Source organism: Diorhabda sublineata, chromosome 3 (assembly GCF_026230105.1).
Source record: "Diorhabda sublineata isolate icDioSubl1.1 chromosome 3, icDioSubl1.1, whole genome shotgun sequence".
Taxonomy (NCBI): Eukaryota; Metazoa; Arthropoda; class Insecta; order Coleoptera; family Chrysomelidae; genus Diorhabda; species Diorhabda sublineata.
Window position 1 is genome coordinate 3610107 of NC_079476.1, and position 27868 is coordinate 3637974.

The 27868-nt window shown below is 33.9% G+C and overlaps 1 protein-coding gene across 6 annotated transcripts in view; it reads right to left on the reverse strand.

The window, feature by feature from the left end:
- LOC130442168 (phospholipid phosphatase homolog 1.2 homolog) overlaps positions 1 to 27868 on the reverse strand; it is a 65074-nt gene that overhangs the window by 5610 nt on the left and 31596 nt on the right. For 2 of the 6 annotated variants that reach the window (XM_056776261.1, XM_056776264.1), the window contains exons 2-3: positions 10445 to 10622; positions 2118 to 2596 (exon numbers count right to left, since the gene is read on the reverse strand). In XM_056776261.1, the coding sequence (XP_056632239.1) occupies positions 2118 to 2596; positions 10445 to 10622 (657 nt within the window). Of the gene's footprint in view, positions 1 to 2117; positions 2597 to 10444; positions 10623 to 10976; positions 11010 to 14465; positions 14674 to 19113; positions 19254 to 27868 lie in introns of those variants that run through there. The other 4 variants (XM_056776262.1, XM_056776260.1, XM_056776259.1 and 1 more) reach the window with 4 other exon arrangements.

Consider the following 27868-nt stretch of genomic DNA (forward strand, 5'->3'; position numbering starts at 1 on the left):
TCGTACTTCTGGATGGTTTCAAATTCAATTTTTTATTCCTCAATACTTTATCTTCAAAAACTCTTGGCGAATAGATGGTTTTGAACCAATACAAGTTGACATTTATCCAACACTACTGCTGCTTCTTCTTCTTCTTCTTTCTAACATGGATGACCATATTAATAGGCTACTGCCTGTTCATTCCCAGCAAATCTTCCCTGGAAGACGTAGTCCAATATTCTCGAAATCACTTAGATGGTTTTCTTTCTTCTGAATTGTTCATTTTTGCGTTCTTAACAAATTTATTGTCTTCCATTATTTTAATATGTCTGTGTCTCACCCACCTTCCTATATCCTCTATTCCGATTTAGTGTTCAATATATTCATTCTGTATTCTGACTTACCTTTGCCTTGTATACTTCTTAATATTTTCATTTCCTAGTGTCCTACTCGTATCTGGTCTTGTTTTTGGTGCATATGTGTATATATCTTGATCTTACTCTCTTATATGAAGTTAATTAGTCTTTTCTCTAAATATTTCTAAGACATCAATTAACCTCGGTCTGTTAAAGCTTTGGTTATATCGCCAAAGCACATATTTGCAGGTTTACTGTATTCAAGAGATTTTTCCGATATCTGATTTTCAATGAATATTGCGTCGATGATGGATCAGTTCTTTCGGAATCATTCTTGTTTTTCTCGTATACTTACGATTTCAATTATTTCTTCTACTAAAATGTCTGTAATTACTTTGGAAGCGCTCTCAAGCAGTGTTATTTCTTGAAAATTTTTCTGTATTTTGTCTCGTTATCGGTAATCATTTTTTAGTAGCGACTACACCGTTCAGTTAAATAAATTCAATCATACTCAAACGACGACATCATAATGAGGTTATGTCCAGCAATGTACAAGTTTTGGTTGAAGAAAATTCACAAAGCGGTACTGAATGATCGTTGAGTTAAAGTGCGTGAGCTAGCAGACATAGTAGGCATTTCCAAAAGTTCTTCACAGCATGTTAACTGATAATTTGGACATGAGAAAAGTGTGTGCAAGTTGGGTTCCGCGTTTACTCACAATGGAACAAAAACAGCGTCGCGACGATGTTTCCACCAAATGTTTGGCAATGTTCAACAGAAGTATAGCAGAATTTTGGGAAGTTTCATAACCATGGATGAAACGAAAAAACGATTAAAACAATGGAATGAAAAGGAAGAACCGGCTCCGGAGAAGGCAATTACCGTTCTATCCGTTTTTTGGGACGCGCGTGAGATAATTTTCATTGACTATGCGAACTTATTGTTCGCATTTGGCTAAGAAGAAAGTCTTGTTTCATTAAGACAATGCACCAGCTCATATATCCGTTATTACAATGGCTAAAATTAGTGAATTAAAGTTTGAATTGCTATCTTATGCATCCTATTTGCCAGATATAGTCCCCTTGGATTATTTTCTATTCCCAGACTTGAAAAAATGGATTTGTGGTCAAAGATTTTCCAACAATGAAGAGGTGATGTCGGCAGTTAATGGCTATTTTGAAGAGCTTGACGATTTTTATTATAAAAACTTTTTTTTTTAAATTTTTGTGTTTTCTTTGTTTGCCAGGTACTTTTCACCATCTTCGTATTGTGCTATGTTTGGACACAAATACATTTTTACGTTATTGTAGTAGATTAAACATTCTACTAAAGAAACAGAAATGCGGTCTAAACATGGATTTCATCCGAGAAATATGATTCCAAAAACAAAAAAAAAATCTTTTTATTAGGCCATAACCACAGTATATTTGAGATCAAGATATAATCTTCATTAATTAGTTAGAAGAAGGCATAAATGGCCATTATTATGCTAATTTGTCAAAACATTTTATGGTCCTGTTCATTTGTCTGCTATTGGTGCAGAAAAATTAGCCGAACCGGCTTGGCGCGTTCAAACTAAGGAATGAACAAAGACAAAACGTTTGAACTTCTGAAAGATGGTTTGTTGGATAGTTCACGAGAAGAAAAAATTAAATGTCTACAATTGATAGGAGATTTTGTTCAAAAATAAAATATTTTGTCACGGTAAAATGAATTTAATCATTGTAAAGAAGCTCTTCCCATTTTAATTTAATTAAATTTACATATAAATGTAATACTTACAGCCGAAAAAGTGCCTATGAACCAGGATATGGACGAATGACCGGATGGAAATGATCTAGAACTGTCCACCAGAAAATACTTGCTATAATTAGGATTTGTACATGTGTATGTGTCAATGTACTCGGAAGGAAGACAGTTTTTAGCTGTATCCGGTGCGCAAACGTCAAAGAAATGTGGTCGATGTTCACCCACCAGGATCTTCGCCACTTCTGTTAATAGAAGTACTAAAATGCATCCAGTCGCACATTCTCGATAGTAGTACCATATTTCACGGTAGTTAATTTTTTTAAAAGTCTTTTTCGATAATACTTCACCAGCTATTAATGCTAATAAGGGGATTAAAAGGGATCCGAGGCCCAATATTAAAGGCGATATCACTTCCCCTTTGTACTTGTGGGATATTAACGGATCTTGGCAATAAAATCCTAGCTTATTCCCTGGTATGAATCCATATTCCAAGAGAATTAGTAGAGCCAAAACTGAAAAAAAAAATTATCAATAGAGCTAAAGAAAAAATATTTTAGTTAATAACCTAGGAGAAAAAATATGAACTTACATACGAAAAACCTGTCGATCCGCATATGGATTGCCACTTTTCTAGAAGGCTGAGAAAAAATTTCGTGTTAAAAACTTATAAATCTGTTGTATCTTTTCCAAAGCGTTTCAGGTTTATAAGTGATAAGTGTTGATGATGCAATAGGTATGTGTTGGCTCAATTGAAAGCGTATATACAGAATGACCCTACACCAATAAGGAAATGAAGAAAAAAAGAAAACAACGTCGCTTGGTATGAATATTAAAAAACGTTGAAACGTTGAAACTGAATATCCAGTTTTCAATTTTTGAAAATACATGAATACGAGGGTTGCTACTCAAGTTTTGAGATAAGACAAATAAACAAACAAATACTTGTTTTACAAAAGATTTATTCTTGAGATCAATATACTTCCAGAACGTGTGATTTGATCGCAAAAACGTTGACCTCGCAATTTATTTTTGATCTGCGGCAATAAGAAGAATTCATTGGGTACCAAATAAGGACTTTACGGCGGATGAACCATTAATTCGATGTTTTGATTGTTTAAAAACGTTTTTGATACTAATATGTGAGAAATCGTTTAGTCGTGAGGGAGAATGATTCTTCTTCTACAATTGGTTTCCCTGATATTATCGAACACGAAACAAATGCCGATGTAGCATTTAGAATTGACTGTTCTACGTTGCTTTTTTTTGAGCGATTGTCAAATTATGCGGTATCCAACGAGAACAAAGCATTTCGATAGCCAAATGCTCACGGAATATTGAATGTAGAACTTATGCCCAAGTATGCCTCAAACTCACAAGATGTTAGATGACTATCTTGCAATATCAGTTTACGCACGGCGTCGATGTTTTTTGGCGTAACTGCCGATTTTGGACGACCTTCACAAAATTCATCCTGTAGCGAAGTGCGACAACGATTCAATTCAGAAAACCAGCGCTCAAGATGGTAGTTCGTCACCAAAAATCGAAGGGATTGGATCGCTGTTGGTTTAATCCATGAAGAAAATCATCACACGAAAATATTCATGATTTAATTCCATTTTTCGACAAAGATGAAAGATTCAAGTATCTGTAAACCACTCAAATAGCACATATCTCAGAACTTAAGTAGCAACCCTCGTACTACATCAGTGCCAAATAAACCTACTTCTAAATTGTGGAATATATAGACGTTGTTGAATCTCTACACAAAAATAAATCAAAATATGCTGATTTCAAAAAACGAACGCCTTAACATTGCATAACACTGCATTATTCTTTTAACCATTTTGAGCGAGGTTCGTCCGAATAGAAGAGAATCGCTTCTCAAATTTAATATGTTGTTATAGTTGAATAAAATCATATCAAATATGTTCAAATGGAAAAAAAACCAATTTTTAGCACAAAATATGCACATTTATGTAATAGATCTAGAACTCGGATCTCTAATTATCTACCGTCCCCTCCAGATCGCACCCCTCGAAAAACAATTCTATGCAGAGCTCACAACCACCCCTATTTTATCCGAAGGGGTTGCCAAATTTTGAGTCTCATACTTTTATGTATTCCATGGATGTATCTGATTATCCTCTGATTCTTTTCAGTGTCATGAACCTTTTTTATTCAGTTTCGACATTTTCGTTGAGTGTGTGCTTTTAACAGACTCTAGGAAGTTACTACAAATAAAAACGAACTAAAAGAAGGAATTTGTTACTAGAATTATCTTTAATCAAAAGAATATCAGGTCATCTAATAGGACTTTCTTCATTCTTGTTATTTTTGGTGTTTTTACTGGTAGTCATTCAACTATTATCTTGGCATTGAATGACTGACATAATCGGTGTAGTCGATCAGCTCCACAAGTCTTCGAACCTATGTGAAACGATTTTGTATGTCATGCTAATCTTTTTAGTGCTTTCGAACTAAGTAAGATCTCTTGAGATGTGAATATGTCTTATTTGACATTGCCATCATAAGGTTTGACATTTTTAACCCTAGAGGACCAGACCGTCGTAATATTTATGAACGCGCGTACAATTTTACCCCTTCCCGGTAACTTATTTATCGCAGCACCCTGTTGGTTTCAATATCTTCTTTGATTCTGAAAAACTATATGCTGCTGTGGTTAAATAGTTTCTTGAGTTCCACAATTTAGGGTTATTGACGATTCCTCATAAATATGACGACGGTTTGGTGTTTAGGGAACACTATTTTTTTTGGTTGTTTTAGTAAACGGTGTTTCCTTTGCATTTTGGCGTGAGATACAAAAAATGGCATTCATATAAAAATATAGAAATAACCGACCTCTTACTAATGCAGTAATTTCGGCAGAAGTCTAAAAAATAATGAATGGTAGAGATGATGATGATTCAAGAAATGATTCTGAGGATTGTAATGATTTATAAGACAATAATATCAGAATAAATCTTATGGACGCGGATGACTTCATCCAAGAAATAGATGAAATGATCGATTCAAATAACGAAATTGTAGAGTCGAATGGAGATGAAGAGGAAAATATTCCACTGTCTCGCCTTATCAAATAATCTACGATAATAAAACGTGGCAAAACACAATTGAAGGGTAAAAATAAGCATAGATGGTCAACAATGCAACTGTCTCAATCAAAAAGGGTATCTAATATAAATATAATTATTTTATCCCAGCGCCGAAGGGTGCAGCTAAGCAATCTTCTGTATCCTAAAGAAATTTTTTTATATCTTATAAATGATGGCGTAGTTGGAAAAATAATTGTATTTACAAATCAAGGAATTTCGCGTAAAGCAGCCAAATACAAGATTCAATGACTGCAATGCAAAGCAGCTAGTTGACCGCAATCTTTCGGGAAGTTTGTACAGGGCAACAATGAGTGGCTCTCGTTTTCGGTTTACCTTATATTTCTTACAATTTAACAGCAAATTTAATCGCACAGAAAGATTACAAAACGATCCATTTACGCCAGAAATTTGGGATATTTTGATATCTACTTGCAAAACTTCATACACACCAACATCCTACATTTTAATTGATCAATAGGTTTCCGAGGTCGATGTGCATTCAGAATGTATATACCTAACAAACCGTCTAAGTATGGACTGAAGCTTGTAATGACTTGTGATTCCTCAACAAAATATATGATAAATACCGCGCCATATTTAGGAAAGAAAACTTATCACGGATGTCTGCCTTTAGCTAATTACTATGTAAAACGTTTAACACCAACTTTGCACAGTACCAAGACATATAACCATCGACAACTGATTTACTAAACAAAAGGCAGATACTTCGGGAAATGTTGAATGCAAAAAATCGTATCTGGTGCATCTATTTTTTTTTTTTTTCAACAAAAGTAAAACACTTGTCTCATTTATGCCGAAGAGGAATAAATTGGTACTGCTACTGTCGACTATGCATGAAGGTGCAGTGTTAAATCCAACAACAAATAAATCAGAGATTATACATTCCTATAACGCTGACAAAAGTGGTGTTGACTCATTTGACCAATTATGTTTAAATATGAATTGTGATAGGAAGACTAGATGCTGGCCATTGACAATTTTTTACAATATGTTAAATATTGCTGCAATTATCTCTTTCGGAATTTATAACTTCAACAGTCATAAGGTAAACGATAAACCAATTTCGCGCAGAAATTTCATGCTAGAAATGAGTAAAGAACTTATAAAGCTCTGGTTAGAAATGAGCAAAAAACGTAAAAGTATGAGGCGACCAATATTACAAGATATTCATTTTATTTTAAATCAAGATAACCCAGAAGATACACCAACTCAAGTAAAAATGAACTTACTTTTATTGTCCAAATAAAAAAAGAAGAATGACAATTAATTATTGCATTGACTGCAAAAAACCCATATGCGGGGAGCATCGCACTAATTGTTGTATGCATTGTATAATAGACTGATTTTTTTTACAATAAATATATCAATTCAACATCTGTATGTATAAGCTAATAAAACTCATTAAACTATTTCAAACTGAAGACATTTGTCTCAATATTAGTTATCTGGTAATCGCTGCACTTGCAGATAGGTCTGGTACTCTAAGGTTAATGGTAAACGTACTCAGAACGTGTTATCATACGAGAGTTTATAGATTCTTGGAACATTCATCTTGGTCAAAAAATAAAAAACGCCTGAGATGATTTTCTACGACTTTCGATATGGATTAAACCAACAACAGTGTGCCGATCAACTAATTTCGATATTTGGTGACCAAGCACCATCTAAAGTCAACGGGTTATTCGATTTCAGTCGTGGTCGCACTTCATTACAGGATGAATTTCGTGAAGGTTTTCCGAAATCGGCTGTTGTACCAGAAAGAGCCAAATTGAGATATACTTGGGTATTTCTACGACTTTCGACATGGAGTAAACCAACAACAGTGTGCCGATCAACTAATTTCGATATTTGGTGACCAAGCACCATCTAGAGTCAACAGGTTTTTCGATTTCAGTCGTGGTCGCACTTCATTACAGGATGAATTTCGTGAAGGTTTTCCGAAATCGGCTGTTGTACCAGAAAGAGCCAAATTGAGACATACTTGGGTATTTCTACGACTTTCGACATGGAGTAAACCAACAACAGTGTGCCGATCAACTAATTTCGATATTTGGTGACCAAGCACCATCTAGAGTCAACAGGTTTTTCGATTTCAGTCGTGGTCGCACTTTATCACAGGATGAATTTCGTGAAGGTCTTCCGAAATCGGCTGTTGTACCAGAAAGAGCCAAATTGAGACATACTTGGGTATTTCTACGACTTTCGACATGGAGTAAACCAACAACAGTGTGCCGATCAACTAATTTCGATATTTGGTGACCAAGCACCATCTAGAGTCAACAGGTTTTTCGATTTCAGTCGTGGTCGCACTTTATCACAGGATGAATTTCGTGAAGGTCTTCCGAAATCGGCTGTTGTACCAGAAAGAGCCAAATTGAGACATACTTGGGTATTTCTACGACTTTCGACATGGAGTAAACCAACAACAGTGTGCCGATCAACTAATTTCGATATTTGGTGACCAAGCACCATCTAGAGTCAACAGGTTTTTCGATTTCAGTCGTGGTCGCACTTTATCACAGGATGAATTTCGTGAAGGTCTTCCGAAATCGGCTGTTGTACCAGAAAGAGCCAAATTGAGACATACTTGGGTATTTCTACGACTTTCGACATGGATTAAACCAACAACAGTGTGCCGATCAACTAATTTCGATATTTGGTGACCAAGCACCATCTAGAGTCAACAGGTTTTTCGATTTCAGTCGTGGTCGCACTTCATTACAGGATGAATTTCGTGAAGGTTTTCCGAAATCGGCTGTTGTACCAGAAAGAGCCAAATTGAGACATACTTGGGTATTTCTACGACTTTCGACATGGAGTAAACCAACAACAGTGTGCCGATCAACTAATTTCGATATTTGGTGACCAAGCACCATCTAGAGTCAACAGGTTTTTCGATTTCAGTCGTGGTCGCACTTTATCACAGGATGAATTTCGTGAAGGTCTTCCGAAATCGGCTGTTGTACCAGAAAGAGCCAAATTGAGACATACTTGGGTATTTCTACGACTTTCGACATGGAGTAAACCAACAACAGTGTGCCGATCAACTAATTTCGATATTTGGTGACCAAGCACCATCTAGAGTCAACAGGTTTTTCGATTTCAGTCGTGGTCGCACTTTATCACAGGATGAATTTCGTGAAGGTCTTCCGAAATCGGCTGTTGTACCAGAAAGAGCCAAATTGAGACATACTTGGGTATTTCTACGACTTTCGACATGGAGTAAACCAACAACAGTGTGCCGATCAACTAATTTCGATATTTGGTGACCAAGCACCATCTAGAGTCAACAGGTTTTTCGATTTCAGTCGTGGTCGCACTTTATCACAGGATGAATTTCGTGAAGGTCTTCCGAAATCGGCTGTTGTACCAGAAAGAGCCAAATTGAGACATACTTGGGTATTTCTACGACTTTCGACATGGATTAAACCAACAACAGTGTGCCGATCAACTAATTTCGATATTTGGTGACCAAGCACCATCTAGAGTCAACAGGTTTTTCGATTTCAGTCGTGGTCGCACTTTATCACAGGATGAATTTCGTGAAGGTCTTCCGAAATCGGCTGTTGTACCAGAAAGAGCCAAATTGAGACATACTTGGGTATTTCTACGACTTTCGACATGGATTAAACCAACAACAGTGTGCCGATCAACTAATTTCGATATTTGGTGACCAAGCACCATCTAGAGTCAACAGGTTTTTCGATTTCAGTCGTGGTCGCACTTTATCACAGGATGAATTTCGTGAAGGTCTTCCGAAATCGGCTGTTGTACCAGAAAGAGCCAAATTGAGACATACTTGGGTATTTCTACGACTTTCGACATGGATTAAACCAACAACAGTGTGCCGATCAACTAATTTCGATATTTGGTGACCAAGCACCATCTAGAGTCAACAGGTTTTTCGATTTCAGTCGTGGTCGCACTTCATTACAGGATGAATTTCGTGAAGGTTTTCCGAAATCGGCTGTTGTACCAGAAAGAGCCAAATTGAGACATACTTGGGTATTTCTACGACTTTCGACATGGATTAAACCAACAACAGTGTGCCGATCAACTAATTTCGATATTTGGTGACCAAGCACCATCTAGAGTCAACAGGTTTTTCGATTTCAGTCGTGGTCGCACTTTATCACAGGATGAATTTCGTGAAGGTCTTCCGAAATCGGCTGTTGTACCAGAAAGAGCCAAATTGAGACATACTTGGGTATTTCTACGACTTTCGACATGGATTAAACCAACAACAGTGTGCCGATCAACTAATTTCGATATTTGGTGACCAAGCACCATCTAGAGTCAACAGGTTTTTCGATTTCAGTCGTGGTCGCACTTCATTACAGGATGAATTTCGTGAAGGTTTTCCGAAATCGGCTGTTGTACCAGAAAGAGCCAAATTGAGACATACTTGGGTATTTCTACGACTTTCGACATGGAGTAAACCAACAACAGTGTGCCGATCAACTAATTTCGATATTTGGTGACCAAGCACCATCTAAAGTCAACGGGTTATTCGATTTCAGTCGTGGTCGCACTTCATTACAGGATGAATTTCGTGAAGGTTTTCCGAAATCGGCTGTTGTACCAGAAAGAGCCAAATTGAGACATACTTGGGTATTAGATTCATTGGCATACATTGAATATTACATGCTGGCAAAAATCTTTTTTCGCGTTGGATACCGTATAATTTGATAAAGATAAAGAAAAAACATCTATAAGATCGTGACAAATGAAGAATTTCTTATTGGGAAAGGATTTGAAAATTTGTATTTATCTAAATGCCATTTAGAGATGTTTTATTCGAAAAACCAAAACAAATTTATTCCTTCGAATTTTATTTAAGACAGTGACCGGTTCTTCTTTGTATCTTGGAACGAACTATATGTATAATTCTAACGATAATTACATAATCCTAATACTCACCTTTAATAAAACGATTATTTATAAATCCATTCAATGGGGTCATAATTTAAACTAAAGAATAATAACAAAAGGTATTGTTGCAGCTGAAATGAATCATTTTACCCGAAACATTTATTGCAGTAAAACAACGTCATTGTTAATAATTACCAATAACGTTGACGCAATTTACCTGATAAGCGATTCATTGTCATATTTCGTCACAAATCCATAACGTGAAAACAACAAATCATATGATTGAGAAAATTACGTAAACACAAAGTATATTTCACTAAATAGCACAATTTTTTGGAATAATAATATTCTTACCAGTTAAAGCGACGATTAAATTCGATAAAAATGGAACAGTTATTCTCTTGCGCAGTCTTATCTTCGTCGACTGTTTATTCGGTGTTTTGTCGACTACTGGTGTTGCTGGAATATTGACTCGTGCAGTTGGCGAACTCGTACGATCAGAGGGCGCTGCGTTAACCATTCCCTTATTGTCCTGCAACAATATTTCTAATTAAGGACGTTGAGAAATCTATTTTCTCTGTTATTTCATCCTTGAAAATGATTCATTATAGTTTTAAAACTTTCCATCGGTCCTTTTTTCAAGTGAAACTTGAACAAGTAGGAAAGTATGAAATATGATTATAACTAATATAAAAAATATATTTATAAACGATATGAAGGTCTGAAAAGCACTTTTATAACAATGTTTTGAATATACATGAACTCTATATGGATATAAGATTAAAAAATTTGAATCACCCAGCGTTATTTATAAAAAATATTCTGGTAACATACGAAAAATTATCCTTTAGTAATTGATACATTTCTGAACTATAAAATATATTACCTTGAAACTGTTTATCATGTCTATCTCAGATGTGAGTCTGAAATGTTGTCGAATAATATAGATCCTTAAAAGGTTAATGTCGCGATTGCAAAAAATAATAACACGAATTAGATGAATCAATGATTTGATAAGATATGTAGTGAGATTATTGAATTTTTATATTGTCATTAAATTATTGAAATGAAAATCTCACAAAACCCTTATTGCACATTCTTCGGAAGCCTTTTATAGGAATTAGAAGCTGCTTAAAACGAAGATTTCTAGAATTATTAATATTTCTAGAGGACCTGACAGACGTTGTGCTGCATCAGGCTATTAAACAAATTATGAAATGAGAGAAAAATAATATAACAGTTTCATTATTCTTTATTTTGAAATAATATCATTTTTTCTAAAAACAATTCGTTTTAATCGATAATGTTTGTTTAATTTTACCCTAATTCGAGTTGATGAACCAGACTTGCAGTCAATTCCTAAGGTGTATAAATGAATCATTTTTACGGTTTTCCAACGCGAGTCCACGCCACATGTAATTGGTCATGTGAAAAACCGTACAAAAAATTGAAATATCATATTAACAAAACAAATTCGATATAATACACTCAAATCAAAATGGCAAAGAATGACAGAAATATATATCTGTGTTTGAAAAAAAGGTGATCCCATCACTAGGATAGAAAGAAAACTGAAAAATATTTGGGGTTAGCTCGGTAAAAAATTTTCGTAACGCCATCCGTATTCAAAATAAAGGACGTTGAAATATTGTGAAAACGGTATATACTATTGAGTTTCATCAAGAGTACCTTTTTGGTGTAAAATTAAATGATGTTTGTGTATACTTGAAATTGTTTTTAATAAATCTAGTATTGAAAAAGTTATGTTCAATACTACTTGGTACGAACCGTGTAACTAGCCCCCTTTGTGAGAGCTAGACGTAAAAACAAATTCATTGGAGGTATTAGCTTCCAAAACGTATTCGTATAAAATTTCAATACAATCTTGCCAATAGTTGCGGCAAAATCGTAAGAAAAGTGTGAAATTTTTTTCTTCGACGCCCTTGAATACGGATTCCCCAAATATTTTCCAGTTTTCCATCTATTCTGGAGACGCGATCGACTTTATCTGAAACATCCTGTATACAAAGCTTAAACTGATAAAATAATATATTCAACATCAACTGCCTTTAATGGTACTAGTATAGATCAATAATCCAAAAACGGATCCATTCGTATGCACACAAAAATGCAACGCCATCTACCATGCTGATTTAAATGTAAATTTTCCAAGCCACTAATAAATAACCTAGAGACCAACTGCAACTCCACCTGCCGGGCTGATTTATGAATCTAAATCATCCAGGTCCCCACTTGAATGCATACAGAACAGTTCATTCAAGTAAATCCAGCTGTTTAGTTGCAGTATAGATAGATAACCTGCAACATCATCTGCCGAGCTAATTTGTGAATCTAAATCATCCAAACGCATACAAAAAAATTCATTCAAATCGATCCAGCCGTTTAGGAGGAGTTGTGACATCACACGTAGAATAGAATTATATATAGAAATATTTGAAAAATCATAACTTGAATTATGGCAAATATATTTTCTAGTACTTGAAAATATATATACAATATTTTATATTGTGTATTATTCTCACCTCTTTTTATGTACCTACGTTAAAATAATTTCACAAATTTGCACGATTACCTTGACAAGTCGGCCAGTAACGTAACGTAACGTAATCTTTTGGCTGTTTTGTAGCCCATATAAAATAAATATAAATTCTGCATACTTGTCAAGGACCGAAGCTAAATTAGAAATTCTATCCCATAGTCCTTATAAAGTTCATAAGGTTTATTTATGTATCTATGTATTAGGTTGCCATGTACACCGCGACCCAAAGAATTTCTTCTGTCTCCTTTCCTTACTGTGACTCTGGTAATCTTCATGGTTTACAGCTGATCTATTAATCCCACTCCTCTTAGAAATTTCTGAATGTAGGATGGCTCTAGCTGTCAGAGATCTTCGTATTCTATTTCATACTGCGAGAGAATATGTATAGATGTTTCTTCCCCCGCGCAACAGAATCTTCACGTAGCTTTCTGTGCTTAACCTAGCACCCTCAAGTTTCCATTGAAGCGATAATTTCCCGTCAAGACTCCTATTAGTATTTATACATTTAACAGATGTTCTATGGTTATAGCTTCCCAGGAATGTGTTTACTTGTCTCAACCCCAATAGATTGTCCTAGTAACTTATTTCACCACTATCTACCTTTTTTCCAAAGAGTTCTCCATAGATCTGTAGATGATTTTGTTAGATATTTTGTTTCGCTCCACTCCAGTGTGACCCGGAATCCATTGGAAGGTAAATTATTCTTACCTAGCTCATTTAGTTAGTACAGGCATTCTCAAACCAGTTTGGATTTTATCACATTGGAGCTTAGAGATCTAATGGCTAATCGGACAAGATGATGATATCCTGTTGCAATAATTCCTATCTAGATTGATTGAAGGATACTTGGTATGTCGCCCATTTCAGAGTGTTTGGTTCTAGGTCCGTATCCTCCTATTCCTGTCTACTGTTTTGGAAATCTCCTTATACAATTTAATGGCATTTATATTCTTTTTTCGTATTATGTTAACAGGTTTCAAAATTTCCTTGTGTAGACGTTGACAGGAAGTCTACTATAGTACAGAATAGATGAATCAAAATCTTAAAATTTATGGCGTTAAATTAGTAGAAAAATTTATGAGTTGGCATCAATTCTATAGAGAGTGCAAGGCTAATTATGCTATCAGGTTTTGTCTGTTTGTTGTCTTGTGTCTTGTGTTGGTGTACGACTGAATAACTTGCTATTAGCTCCTTATAAAGGTGAAGCATTACTTGAATTGATGGGATTGCGAAAAATTCATAAAACGATCTGATATTCTAGACATGATTATAGGAAAGAACATTGAAAATATGGTTTTATAGTCAAAAAAATTGAAAAATGGAACTATATATAAAAATAATATTAGCATTGAACACCACACGTAATGTGATGTAAACTTTCTCGTCATTCGATTTATTCTTATATCAAAAATTATTCCAAACCTTCTTATTATTCCATACTGCACTAAAAACAACAAAATTTTAGGTTCATTTAGAGACATCAAAGATTTATTAGAGATTTTGAAAAATGCTAAAGAATTTGTCAATAATGAATGATGCGGCAGTAACACCAAACATTTCAACAGCCTCTTTCGTGAGGTTTTTATCGCAAAAAATAATCCAAAAAACAAGAATTTATTTGCTTTGCAGACTTCAGTTATATTTACTGTTAGACACGGTTTTAAATCTACTTGAAATCTCAGGAAATATTAAAAAACAACCCCAGAAACTATTGAGGATAATTTCTGTTAAAATAATATTTGATGAACTGTGACAAACATTCGGATTGAGATAGTTTACTAATAGAAAGCTTTTGTGAAATTAAACTACACGTACGAGTAAAGTATCCAGTTCAATAACCTCAATTTGCTTTGGAAAATCGTAATTTTCATCTCTGACACTTTCACTTTCAGTCGATTCTGAATCTTCAAATTTTTGATTTTGTTTAGTTTCCTCAAAATACTCTTTGGATGGCACTAATGATATGCGATGTATTTCAAACTTATACATATCACTATTAAATGTCTTAAAATCAAGATTTCACTATTCCTATTGTATTATCATACTGATTATAAATTATCAGTTAATGGTAGGGTTTAGTATTTAACACAATTCTAAACGAGATGATCTTATTGATAAGATACAAATATTTATTTAAACCTTATTTACAATGTTTGCAAATAGGGACTATTTCAAAATATAGATCAGACAAAATGTATTTTTCATAGTAATGATTCCGTAATCTAACACGAAACATTTATCTGGCATACGTATAAAACTATAAATCCTTTATTTTTTAGTATAATCAAATAAGCTTCTATAGTTAACGAAAATTAAAACTAGAAATATTTCTCAATATAAGAGTTAAAAGATTGACAAGAAAATTGATGTCAATGTTTTAAAAGAGTAGGATGTTATTTTCAAAAAAATGTCGTACAAACGCTTAGAAACCAATTACCTAAAGATTGAGCCTTCTAATTGTTCTATTCGTATACTATCTAAGCATAAAGCAGAGTTTAACACGGCCAGTAATTTTGTAGAGTTGCAAGTACATTAGTATAGTAGCCATCACCACGTCCAGCTAACTACTAAAGTGCAACTAAATCAAGTCTCAAGGCACATATGGCACGCATATACCAATTTGGAAAAGCCACGAATATTGCTGGATTTTCGGGAAAAGATATAGAGACCAAATTAAAAAATATCAGTGCAACATATTCACAAGAATTGGAGAAGATGTAGGAATGTAGATGAAACTATGATCGGGTTAACCACATCATGATCTGAATCTTCGGAAACTAACCCCGATTAACTTCATTGCTCTTCGAAAACGGAGGTAATCGGGTCGTAGTCATATGATATGATCTTTTCGATTCTAGTAGATAAATGCGACGGGTTATTTGATTTGTCTATGGTTTTTTGAAGTTTTAAGAGTTATTTATTTCTCTCAACCAACTATTTACTATTAATTCTCATGTACAGCGTCATTGATAGATTACTGACTTTTAGAATATTCTAGCATACCCTACAACATTATAGATTTGCTTAAGACTACTAGATAGCGATTTGATATGTCTTAGAATGATTTTGAAGCATCCTATATCATTTCAGATCTTTTTTCTCGTGTTTTGATTCATTATAAAGCCTTCTAGATGACTTTCCAGAATTCTAGAGCCTATTAGAATATTCTCGGATACCCTACAACATTATAGATTTGCTTAAGACTACTGGATAGCGATTTGATATGCCTTAGAATGATTTTGAAGCATCCTATATCATTTCAGATCTTTTTTCTCGTGTTTTGATTCATTATAAAGCCTTCTAGATGACTTTCCAGAATTCTAGAGCCTATTAGAATATTCTCGGATACCCTACAACATTATAGATTTGCTTAAGACTACTGGATAGCGATTTGTTATGTCTTAGAATGATTTTGAAGCATCCTATATCATTTCAGATCTTTTTTCTCGTGTTTTGATTCATTATAGAGCCTTCTAGATGACTTTCCAGGATTCTAGAGACTTTTAGAATATCCTAACATACCCTACAACATTATAGATTTGCTTAAGACTACTAGATAGCGATTTGATATGTCTTAGAATGATTTTGAAGCATCCTATATCATTTCAGATCTTTTTTCTCGTGTTTTGATTCATTATAAAGCCTTCTAGATGACTTTCCAGGATTATAAAGCTTTTTAGAATATTCTAGCATACTCTTCAGTATTATAGATTGTTGTATGTATAGATGTATGTATAGATTTGCTTAAAACCTCCAGCTAGCGATCTAATATAGCTTTATTAGTATTAACCTTTAGTACAAAATCCTTGTTAGGAGTTAAATCGTTCATTATTACCCGAAAACCAAGATGAAAAATCTATACTACAACTTAATATGCATCATGGAAGATATAACGCACAAAAAAGTCAAATTTCTGACGATATATTTCAGTAAATTAATATGAACCCAAAATGATTAGTGGATAGCTGCTTCTAAACTAAATTACTCGCCATCTGACTAAACTACTAGTTGTGTCTGAACCTGGCGTAAGTGCTACTACATGAGTTTGTGCAGTAGTGAACAGCCGGGAACCAAAATAATGAGCAGTATAATCAAGACAGACATTTTGTGGAATATTGAGTTGTTCTTATGTATTGCGAAAGTTTTGAATGAGGTTAATTCTGCTGAAATAATTTTGATGTGACCAAATAAGCAAGTACAGCTAAAAACGTCCGTTCTTCTCAGAACGAGCTGTTTGATATAACCAAATACCCACACCGGAATTATTACAGGTGTAGTAATGAACGAACTGTTCATTCAAAGTTACTACACGTGTTTAAGAAAAATTATGATTCCAATGTATTATGGAAAATATTCATACATGAATGATAGTTCTCATCTTGAAATACTTGTTTTTCTTATTTCTCTTTATGATGAAATATTTTTTATTTAATTGCATTGTAGGCCAATTATTCGGTAGAAGAAGAAAAACCTCCAAATATTTCTCAAATTTATCTATTATAAAATTATATAAGAAGTTATATTAAAGACTTTAATGTTTTGATGAGTTTCATAACAACGAAGCCCAATTTGACTTTGTTGGTTATGTCATCAAATAAAATTGCAAGTTTTGGAGTAGTAAAAATCCTTAACTAAAACGACAAAGATCTTTACTAAGGCGATGGTTGAAGCAGCAAAATCTTCAACGGGCATAATGTGCAAGCGGTGCTTCACTGACTGTTTACTCTGCAGAATATGTTTAAATCGCAGGTTTTGGAGTAGAAAAAATCCTAAACTAAAACACTAAAGATCTCTACCTAGGCGATGCGACAGTTGGAGCGGTAAAATCTGTAGAATCAACAGCTATTTACTCTGCAGAATACGTGAAAATAAGATTTTTTTGAACCATAGTTACACTAATTGGGGATTCCAAGAATACACCATGGATGCAGAAAGATCGGGCAACCTGCCATACATTCAAAGAGAGTTTAGTTATACTTTAATGTAATAACAATATATGTGAAGCAAAAAAATTTTATTTACGTAACCAAGAATATACAGTAAACCAAGTAACGAAAAATGTGCTAAATAATGAAGCGTGAAAATTTTTATTTTGAGAAAAAAGGTATAATGTAATTAAAAAAATATCCCATCCTTCTTGAACGGCAGCAGTCAGGTCTTGAAGGGATTTCTCGATTGGATATTGATCTGCCACACATATTCAATGAGATTCATGTCTGGTGAATTTGCTGACCAATTCGTTATTTGCATATTTCCTTCTTCTAGGATGTTTTGTACCATTTCCGTGAGATGTGGTCTGGCATTATCATGGATCCGCCATGATAGGAACAACATTTTTGGTTAAATTGAGTCGTCCCTGTCTACCTGGGTGGAAGGACCCACCGACTATCACTGTGGAAACCAAATCAGGACTCATCGGAAAAAAGAACGTGATGCCATTGTTGTAAAACTCAATCCCTGTTCTTCAGCCCATTGGAGACAGGCAGCTATGTGTCTTCATGAAATGTAGACACCCTTAAAGGTCTTCTTGACATTTGATTCGATGAATGTAATCTCCTTTTGATAGTACTTTTCGAAACTGCCCTTCGGTATAAATCGGTTTCCTCGGATAGAATTATGTAACGGACTTTCCTCTCTGATGTAACTCTGGGGCGGCCCTTGACCGTTCTTGTGCAATGCTACCAGTTTCTTGGAAAAGGGCCACTATCCGCCTCACCGTGACATATTCAGACAAAGGGCAATGTGGTGATTGGATAAACCTTCTTGATAATCAGAAATCATGTTATATCTGTTTTCTTGTACAAAAATTCATATATTTACGGAAATAATTTTTTGTTAGGATATTCTTTTTATTTTTATGATGAGGAGCCAAAAAATAAAATATGGGCTATATACATGGGCAAAGTTAAAAGTTTACAAGGAGGGCCAAGACTTTTGGAGATGTATGTATTATATATAAAGTACCTTCTAATAATTTTATAGTTGCGTTCATAGGACAGACATTTCAGTATTTGGAAAATAAATTAAAAGGTTATCTATTTGGAAAAAATTAAACTGCGTCAAAAAACGTTGAAATATCAACATATTTTCTGTAATAGAAAATTTTTGCAACAGAATCAAAGAGAGGATTGGTTCATATACCTAAATAGGAACGAAAAAGCTGTTTTATAAATTTGAATGTAATTACGAATACATTAATTGATGGCTACTAGATATTTTTCAAATATACCAAGCGAGAAAAAATTATTTTGTGATTTAATCGGATTTTTATTTTGACATTCAGCTTGTAGATGATCTATTGATTAATTTATTTATTCAAGTTGTCAATGTTAAGTAATATTTTAATAAAGACTGAAACAAGTCGAAACGTTAAGGTTTTAACTGTTTTTAAACGGAGTTTCAATTACCAAAGACCCAAAATCAAATCAATCCAACAACTAAGAAATAATATAAAAAAACTAACCTCTAGTTCAAAGGAGATGTTGATATTCTCCGAGTTTGTCTTATTAGCCATGCTTAAGTCCACTAAAAACTTGAATTGGATAAAAAATATTCACTCAACTATCAAACACTGTAACAAATCCGAACATTTCCTTCTCGCAATGAGCCTACAAATGGCCAATTAGCAACACTGTTCAGATTCAGTTGTAGAGAGGATGTATACATTTAAACTCTTATAAAAGGGTTAAATATAAAATTATTTGTTTGGATTGTTTTCGAATATTAAGCACAGAGAAAAAGTACCTAGAGTGTGCTGCTGTTATTACAGAGTGAACTGTTTATTATTATATTATGTCCAAGATACCAAGAGAAGTGTGGGTAGAATTATTAAAATCAAGTTTTAATAATTGACCAATCTTTAGATATGTCCTTAAGAATACAAAGCGACAGTAAATCTAACAAAGTATTGTGGTCTATAATTTAATTAGTGCGGTTTTTTTTTTCAAAATTGAACTTGTATTTAAGAAAAACATGTACAATAGTATCATTGCCCATGTATGACCTTTTTCCATCTTTCTAGCAATTTGTGGATCCCATCCCAAAAAAACTGCGCCGGCTTGGCAGCCAAGAATGAATCCAGCCAATTTTTGATATCTTGTTCTGATGTGAACCGTTTTCCAGTGAGGGCGTTCTGCATGGACCGGAACAAATGGTAGTCAAAAGGGGCAAGGTTTGGGCTATAAGGCGGGTAAGGTAGAACTTCCCATCCACTGTTTCCAAATAGTTCTTAACCGAAATAGCAGCCTGAAACCGAGTGTTGTCATGATGGAAAATTATTGCCTCTTATCTGGTTGCACATTCCGGGCGTTTTTCGGCTACTACTCTCTCCAAACGGATTAATTGTGTTCGGTAGCGTTCTCCATTGATGATTTCACCCGGATTTAGTAGTTCATTATACAGCACATCCTTCTGATCCCATTAAATAGAGAGCATTACCTTCGCGCCATGGATATTCGGCTTTGCCGTTGAATAGGCTGGTTGACCGAATTTCACATATGATTTTTTGCGCTTGCGGTTGTCGTAATGGATCCATTTTTCATCACCAGTAAAAATTCGATGCAAAAATGACTTTCTTCTGTGGCGTTCCAGCAGCATTTCGGACATGCAAAACCGCCTTTCGACGTATCTCGGCTTGAGTTCATGTGGAACGCAATTTCCTTGCTTTTGAATATATCCAGCTGCTTTTCAACCTTTTGAATTAGCTGTTTGAGTGACACCCAAAGATTCTGCGAGCTCTTCTTGTGTTTGGCAACAATCTTCATCAAGTAATGCTTCCAATTCTTCATCTTCAAACTTTTCTGGCTGACCAAGACGTTCATCGTCTTCCATGCCAAAATCAGCACTTTTAAATCGTGCGAACCACTTTTGGTACGTTCGCTCAGCTAGAACATATTCACCACAACCAAAATACGATGAATTTCGGTAGCATTTTTCTTAATATTAAAGTAATGAAGAAGAACTCCCCGCAGAAACACTTTTTCAGGAACAAAGCTCGAAATATTTGAGTGAAAAAAAATTATTTTTGTTAATGCCTCAAATGAATGACATATACTGAAAAGACGTACAATAAAAGTAGCTTTCCAACGCAGGTTCGGGAAATAGGATCGATGTAATATTATACAAGTTATGCCATCTCTTATCAAACCGCACGAATTAAAATATAGACCCATTAATTCAGTTATATTTACTATTTGTTATTGTTTAATGTACTTAAATGGTGACTGGATGATAAATTATAGAACTGACCATTTACAGGAAGATTTAAATTCAACCGAAAATGTTCATCAGCTCTGAATCCAGTTGAGTTTCAATTCTTGTTAGTTTCTGTGTCACGGTACATGGCAGTATAGTGGTATTTTTAAAATATATCCATACTTTCTAATGAATTTCACTTTATAATAACTTTGTTGAATAATAATATAAAATATCCGATGTTATCATAATCAACTTTCGTTCGTGAAGTCACAGAATATACCCTAAGAAGAAATGCAAATTTAGTTGTTATTCAGTGGAAACAACATGGCGGATTTTCGATGCCAGTGCCCTCGTTGATACGTGGCAGAACTTATCTTTTTTCGCGGTTCATTCAAATTCATGTTATTCATTTCTACCCAGTTCTCATTTCGCTCTTATCTGAATTCACGATAAAACTTATCATAGAACTGGGATTTATTTTCAAAATAATATTTACATACATTTTCAATTAAACTAAGGAAAATTGGTAGACATGATTGTTTTAAATCCACAATAGCAGCTATAGTGAGGTCGAGTTTGCAGAGCCTGTAGTGAAACATACTCGTAGATCAGAGCATTACCATGAATTTATAAAAAGGGACAAATAATCTCACTAATTATTACAATTTGTCTTTAGTAGTGACTTTGAAGACTGTTCAAAAGTGGTGCAAGCGGTGTAAGACTGGAAGTGGGACATTCAACAGAGTCTTTTTACCTCAAATAAGTTAACACTTAAATCCTCCTAAGAATAAAAGACTTAGATCTACTGTGAACGTCCGCGGTACGTGTCCAATTCCATTATCGAAATTGACGTTCAAATACCTTAGAGATGAAGCAATAGTTTTAGTTAGTTTCAAAATAAGTGCCTAACCTGATGCAGGAAACAGAAGAAAACGTAGAGGTACGTCGTCTTAAAAGATTCAAACCAAAAGAACTTTCTGTCAACTGTCAGTTATAACGTATAGTCAATCCCGTGTAGGAGCCCCCAGACTTGAACGACGGGGCTTTTTTTATTGTAAATTATCCATAATAGATATCTCATTATTTCTTTATATGTGTAATTATTCAACTAATATTTTTATGTACATTAATCGGTAAAGTGCATTAATAGAAATTTGTCATAAATAATTCTATTAACAATATATTGCAAATCTATTTTAACAAAGAACCAGCCTGGCCCAGTGTTGCAGACAGTCTTGGATTTATCTAGCCAACCAGGCCTGGTCCGGGGTTGTAAACCAAACGAGGGACATTGTTATCAACCCAGAGTCTCACCAATAATGGCTTCTAAGTCTGGGCCTGTCGTAAAATCCTATATGGGATGTTGTCATGAAAACTTATATTATCAGTGTAAAAAAATCCTTGAAAGATGCTTCCAGCAGTCTTGATTAATATAGCAAGTACTTATTGTCCTATTAAGATAGATTGCACGATACATGGTGGTGAAATAAAAATATTATGTCAGTTTATTACTATTATTTTTAAGAAAATAATTCACATTGAAACAATGGAAGTTATAGAAAGAGCTATTAGGTTGGTTTCTACAGGCAAATCATGGAAAGTAGTTTGAATCAAGTCTGTGACTTATTTCTGATTTTTGTGCTCTGTGAATGGATTAATCATATATCGATTCAAAAAACTAGAAAACTACCACTCTATAAACATAATCTCCCTGATTTGTGTTTAATATGGGTTCCATCTATTCCGCCTATAACTTTGGAGAATCGGTTGGCTGGAAACTGTTGCTGTATATGCATTTTCTCTTCAGCTGTTGGCCAGATTATCACATTAACAGGCAGATCGCTTAAAGAGTAAGTTGTTTTCTCCAAAACCTTTCTCAATGCACTGAGTGTAATGCCAAATTGGTCAGAAACATCTCCATAGGATGCTGATTTATGTCCAGCAAACCAAAAAATATTACATTGAAGTCGTATTCAGCAAACTTATCACTTTATTCAAAGAAAAAATGTAATTATTTTCAGTTTTTCTGCTATTTATATATAATATTATATAATATATAATATATATATTTATATATAATCATAAATTTATACTAGTTCAACTGACAAATCAGGTAAAAGATTTCTAATTATTATTCAAGTACGCAGGTTTCCAGCTCAAAATTTCCTACGAATCCGCGGATTTTTCTGACTGTCAGGAAACAGTTTCTAACTATTATATTTTAATCTGCGAACGCCCGATTATTTATCAGCAATAAGAAATTTCAGTTCTGCGAAAGCCAACAGACGGGTGCCCAAGCGCCGAGCAATTTCTGATAATTTCTGACTGCTTTACGAACAAAGTATTCTGAATATCTGCTGGACATGTCAAATACGCATGCTTTGTTCAAAATATGTTCCTACATCTCCTACATCTTCCACGAACGATTCATGCACATCTAACAGTACAATAGGGATCCAATAATAGATAAGAAAATAGAAAGTATATAATTAACTGGCCGAAGATTTTTTTTGATATTTGTAAGTATCAACTACTACGTTTTATTTTTAAATCAAGACCATAGAAAACCACATTGGTTAGAGGTTATTTCATGGTAAATATGTTGGACGTAATCAGAACAAGTTCGGAATTAGAAATCTGTACTCCACGAATAGAGGATACTGAATTGTTTACTGTTATTAAAGGTCTACAGTTAGAAGAAATTTATTATATTGACAAGCTGTACAAGGAACAGGGTCACACTCCACACTCTTCTCAAACTACCTCCTTACTATTGCAAGTTTAACATTATAAAGTTAAAATCAGAATTACGAAAATGCAATCATTCTCAATAACTGAGTGAAGAGGTTGTAGAACTGTGTTGAAGTTGTTATCAAAGAAGAAGATGAGTATGTGATATCACCCTCTTTACAACCCTTCATAATTCAATCAAATGATGACTCAAGTTCAGACGATTCTGACTACCATTGTTATTTATAAAGATACTTTGGAATTGAAATGTTTTTTACTTCTGTTTTATTTGTGAAGTATTCATTTTCTTTCATTGTTTTTGCTTTCAAAAAAAAAAAGAATGGGACAAGAAAGGGCAGTTTATAAAATGAGGTATGTACGCCTATGGTAGATCAAACAAAATTGTCGGCAAGGGTTTTTATAATCTGCAATTGATATTGGAAGAACAATAACAGCAGTGAGGATAGGACAGTGTTGTTTATTTTGAATACATATTCAGTAAAGCTTTTTAAGCTCTATAAACTATAATATAACATTTTTTTTGAAGAAATCTTATGATCACACTTCATGAATAGAATAATAGAAAATATTTTATGCATGATATTTGCGAAATTGAGTAAGTACTAACACCGATAGTTTTAGTTTGCAAGAAAAAATATAAAGCAACAAAAATCATATTTAACAACGGTAAATATTTAGTTTGCTTCTAAATACCACAACAAAATTATAATCACTAAATCACAGAATTACTTTACCTACACAATATATTTCAATTATGTATACATATATATCTTATCGCATAATGAAAGTATTTAAATTTGTGTGAATCATTCCTTAATTGAAATTCTTGCGGTATGTTTGGTAAAGTATGTTTTCCTAACCTCAAATTATATATAATATCAAGGTGCAATTTTGTATCATACAAGGTGTCTCAAAAGGAAACTCACATTTAAAAAAAAACAATTTTAAGAAACGTAGACTATAGTTGATCGGAAGAATGTATATTACATAATAAAATACACTGTTTGAGAAATTATTTCTTAACAAGAACATCGTCCAAATGTACACAGTTGCGCACATAGCATTCATTTAATCGATCTAATTACCTACGACGACTAGGCACGTAAGCTTTAGATTTGACAAAACCCCATAAAAAAGTCCATAAGTGTTAAATCGGGATTGCGTGGACGTCATTTATCCTTGAGATCAATTTCCCAGGTGCTCGTGGCTTAAAGTTTCTCCGTTCTGCTAATATCATGTTCTTTGGTTATAACCATGAAAGTTCAGGTACGAAGAAGTCGTCTAACATCTGCACATAACGTTCTGAATTCATCGTAGCTGTCATTTCATCACTTTAGTCAAATGTAGGGGTTTCTGATGTTTGTGTTTTGGATTGCTTGCACTCCGAGTAGCGGCGATTTTGTCGTATCTATTAAGATGAAAATGAGCCACATGCACAACCAAGATGTTGGTAAACATTGAAAAGCGCTCAATCATCTCGCTTACGAAGTCAAACGTCTGACTAGCATTATGAGACTTAATTTCTTGCATTAACTAAATTTTGTAAATGTGAAAGCACAAAGCTTTGTGTAAAAATGCGTTCTATGCACGTTCAAAGTAACACCACGCTTCCGCGTTAACAAGGTAGGCTCGTCATGAACAGTCCAAATAACACTGTCAACCATTCGTCAACGTAGCTCGTTTCCGATCATTTTAAAAGACCTTGGATGCCCGGATTTTAGTTATCTTCCAACTTCTTGGCCCATTTTCCAATCATTCGAGCTCCTGGTGCATCATTTAAGTGATGAACAGTCGCCGAATCACCGTTTTTCTAAAACTCACGGACGTACAAGCCACGGTCCGTTTCCGACACACACTTCATAGAGACTAAATTTCAATTGGCATACCTTCGAATAGGTTCGTTCACACAATAAGCATCAACTACAGAAGGATACTTCTCTTGACGGACATTTTTTGTTAAGTCTAACTAAATTTTTTTGTGTGTTTCTGTGTCTAATAATTCATTATACGCGAGTAGAATACTATACTTTATCCATAACTACTAAATATTTTTGTCGGAAAATTTTGTTACATTATTAGAAACTATTTTTTTATAATAACAAATATTTCATACAATATATCATTGTTCATATGTTATAATATATAATTTTCTTGACTTTTCCGGTAATAAATTTAATGAGGCAACTTAAGGAGTTTCTATAATTTTTAGTGGTGTTAAAGGAAAATTGTTTTCTTTTTCGATATTATTTTTAGTTGTTTTTTTGACATATAGACATTGAGAAATCTAAATATACAATACATTTGAGAGGTTTAAGCTAAATTTATATTGTTTCAAGAGATACTACAATTTATAAATTTTTCTAAAAACCATGGTACGTTAAGAAACACATATAAGATAAGAAAAATTCAATATCTCTGATAGGTGTTAATCCATTAAATCTATAGGAGATAGGTTTGAGTCTGATCTAGCAAAATTAACTTTTAGATTTTTTGATGTGTACAGAACTAAATTAAAATTCTTTGATGGGTATTATTAAGGTCGAACATGTTGACGTATAATTATACAACAGTCGTGGATGAAATGTATTTATTTGCAACGTAACAAATATCTAATTTTAAATCGAAATTACTTATGAAGATGAAAATGGATTATGCATAATCTCTTGACAATTCACCAAATCTTTTAAGTGCAAGTTGCCGCTTTTATGTGTGGTTTTTCTAGAGTGAAGAATTTAATAGATGAAGTCACATTTGATAATGATCTACAAACTAAACATCCTCTATTATTTGGCCTAACGAATAATAGATTTTCACGGTAAATATGAAAAGCAGCTGACACATACTAAATTATTGTCCGACAACTTCGCCTGTCTGTTCAATCTCTTTACCCTGATAAGTGTCTATTGAGGGTTATAAACAAATATTCCTAATGGTTTCTGTTGACCTGTGTCTGTACCTGCGCTTAGGTAGAAATAAATCTGCACACCTTCTCTGCCAATATAAGAGTGAGATCGATAGAATAAAGTTAGACGAAATGAAAAGAATTCAATGTTATCAGTTGAATGGCGCCACAAAATTTTTATCTAAAGGAAATAGTTGTCAATGTGATAAGTTATAAGCTTCATGTATGGTGTTTGAATTTATTGATTTGAAAATAGGAGAAAGAAATTTTTATCCAATACATACATCTGTTTATAAGCAAATTTTCAATCAAATACATATTAGATACGGCTTTTGAATACCGGTTACGTATTCGTACGATTGTAGGAACTATAGGAATTGAACAAAAATCCGTGTCGCCAACATTGCCTGAACTTGTCGCATCTGATTAACAAGAAACTAGCAGATCAGTTTCTGCTTTGAACGCCGCTGAAAATGACCCAAAATGATTGTAAAGAATAATAACATAACATGCTTTACACTTGAAATAAGAGACCGTTGAATCTGTGAAAATAGCATGCGTTCTGAAAGACCTGACACGGCAAGATTTCCATCATTGTATTCATAATAAAAGATTCGGATGGAGTGTTATAGGAATAGAGGAGATGAGAGCAAAATATTAACTAATTTCATGGGTTGAAACACGTTTAGAGCTTCTAGAATCTTCTTATTTTCGTGAAATTTTTAAGAGGTTGTGACAAAGAGGCCTCAATCGGTTTTCTCCTAGTTTTATAGTTTTAGAGTTTCAAAGATTTTAACGACAGTCTGGTATTGGTAGAATCAGTGAAAGTACATTTAGTAGATAGAATCCATTCGCACAAAACTTTTAATAAGTCTCAACAACCTTTACACAAATTACTTCTTTCAAATTGCTGCTTCGATCAATTTTATTAAACTAGACCTCAAACGACCACTCAGTCAAGTTTTTGTAAAAATGTCACCAACACAAATTAATATCAGAACGGAGGCTGTTTAAGGTGATTTGTTTCCATAATTCTCAGCAATTAAAATGTGCGCAGCGCAAAATCAGAGTGGAGCACAATGTTGTGATTTATGAGAATAAGTCAAACTTATGAATATTCTGTGAATATTTTGTTAAAATATTCATCTAGAACTTACCTTTTTTTCTTTATTAGAAAGATTAATTTCACCAAGGTTCACGTATTGAAGTATAATATTCAATTTGAATGAGTCTTTTGAGGAGTTCCTCATCATACAACAACACTTCACGATATCGAGACGTCAAACTGAAGACTGTTGAAAAATCAGAGATAAACAAATTTTATCAAATTTGTAGCTGTTGTGGTAAAACTCATTGTATTCGTAGATTA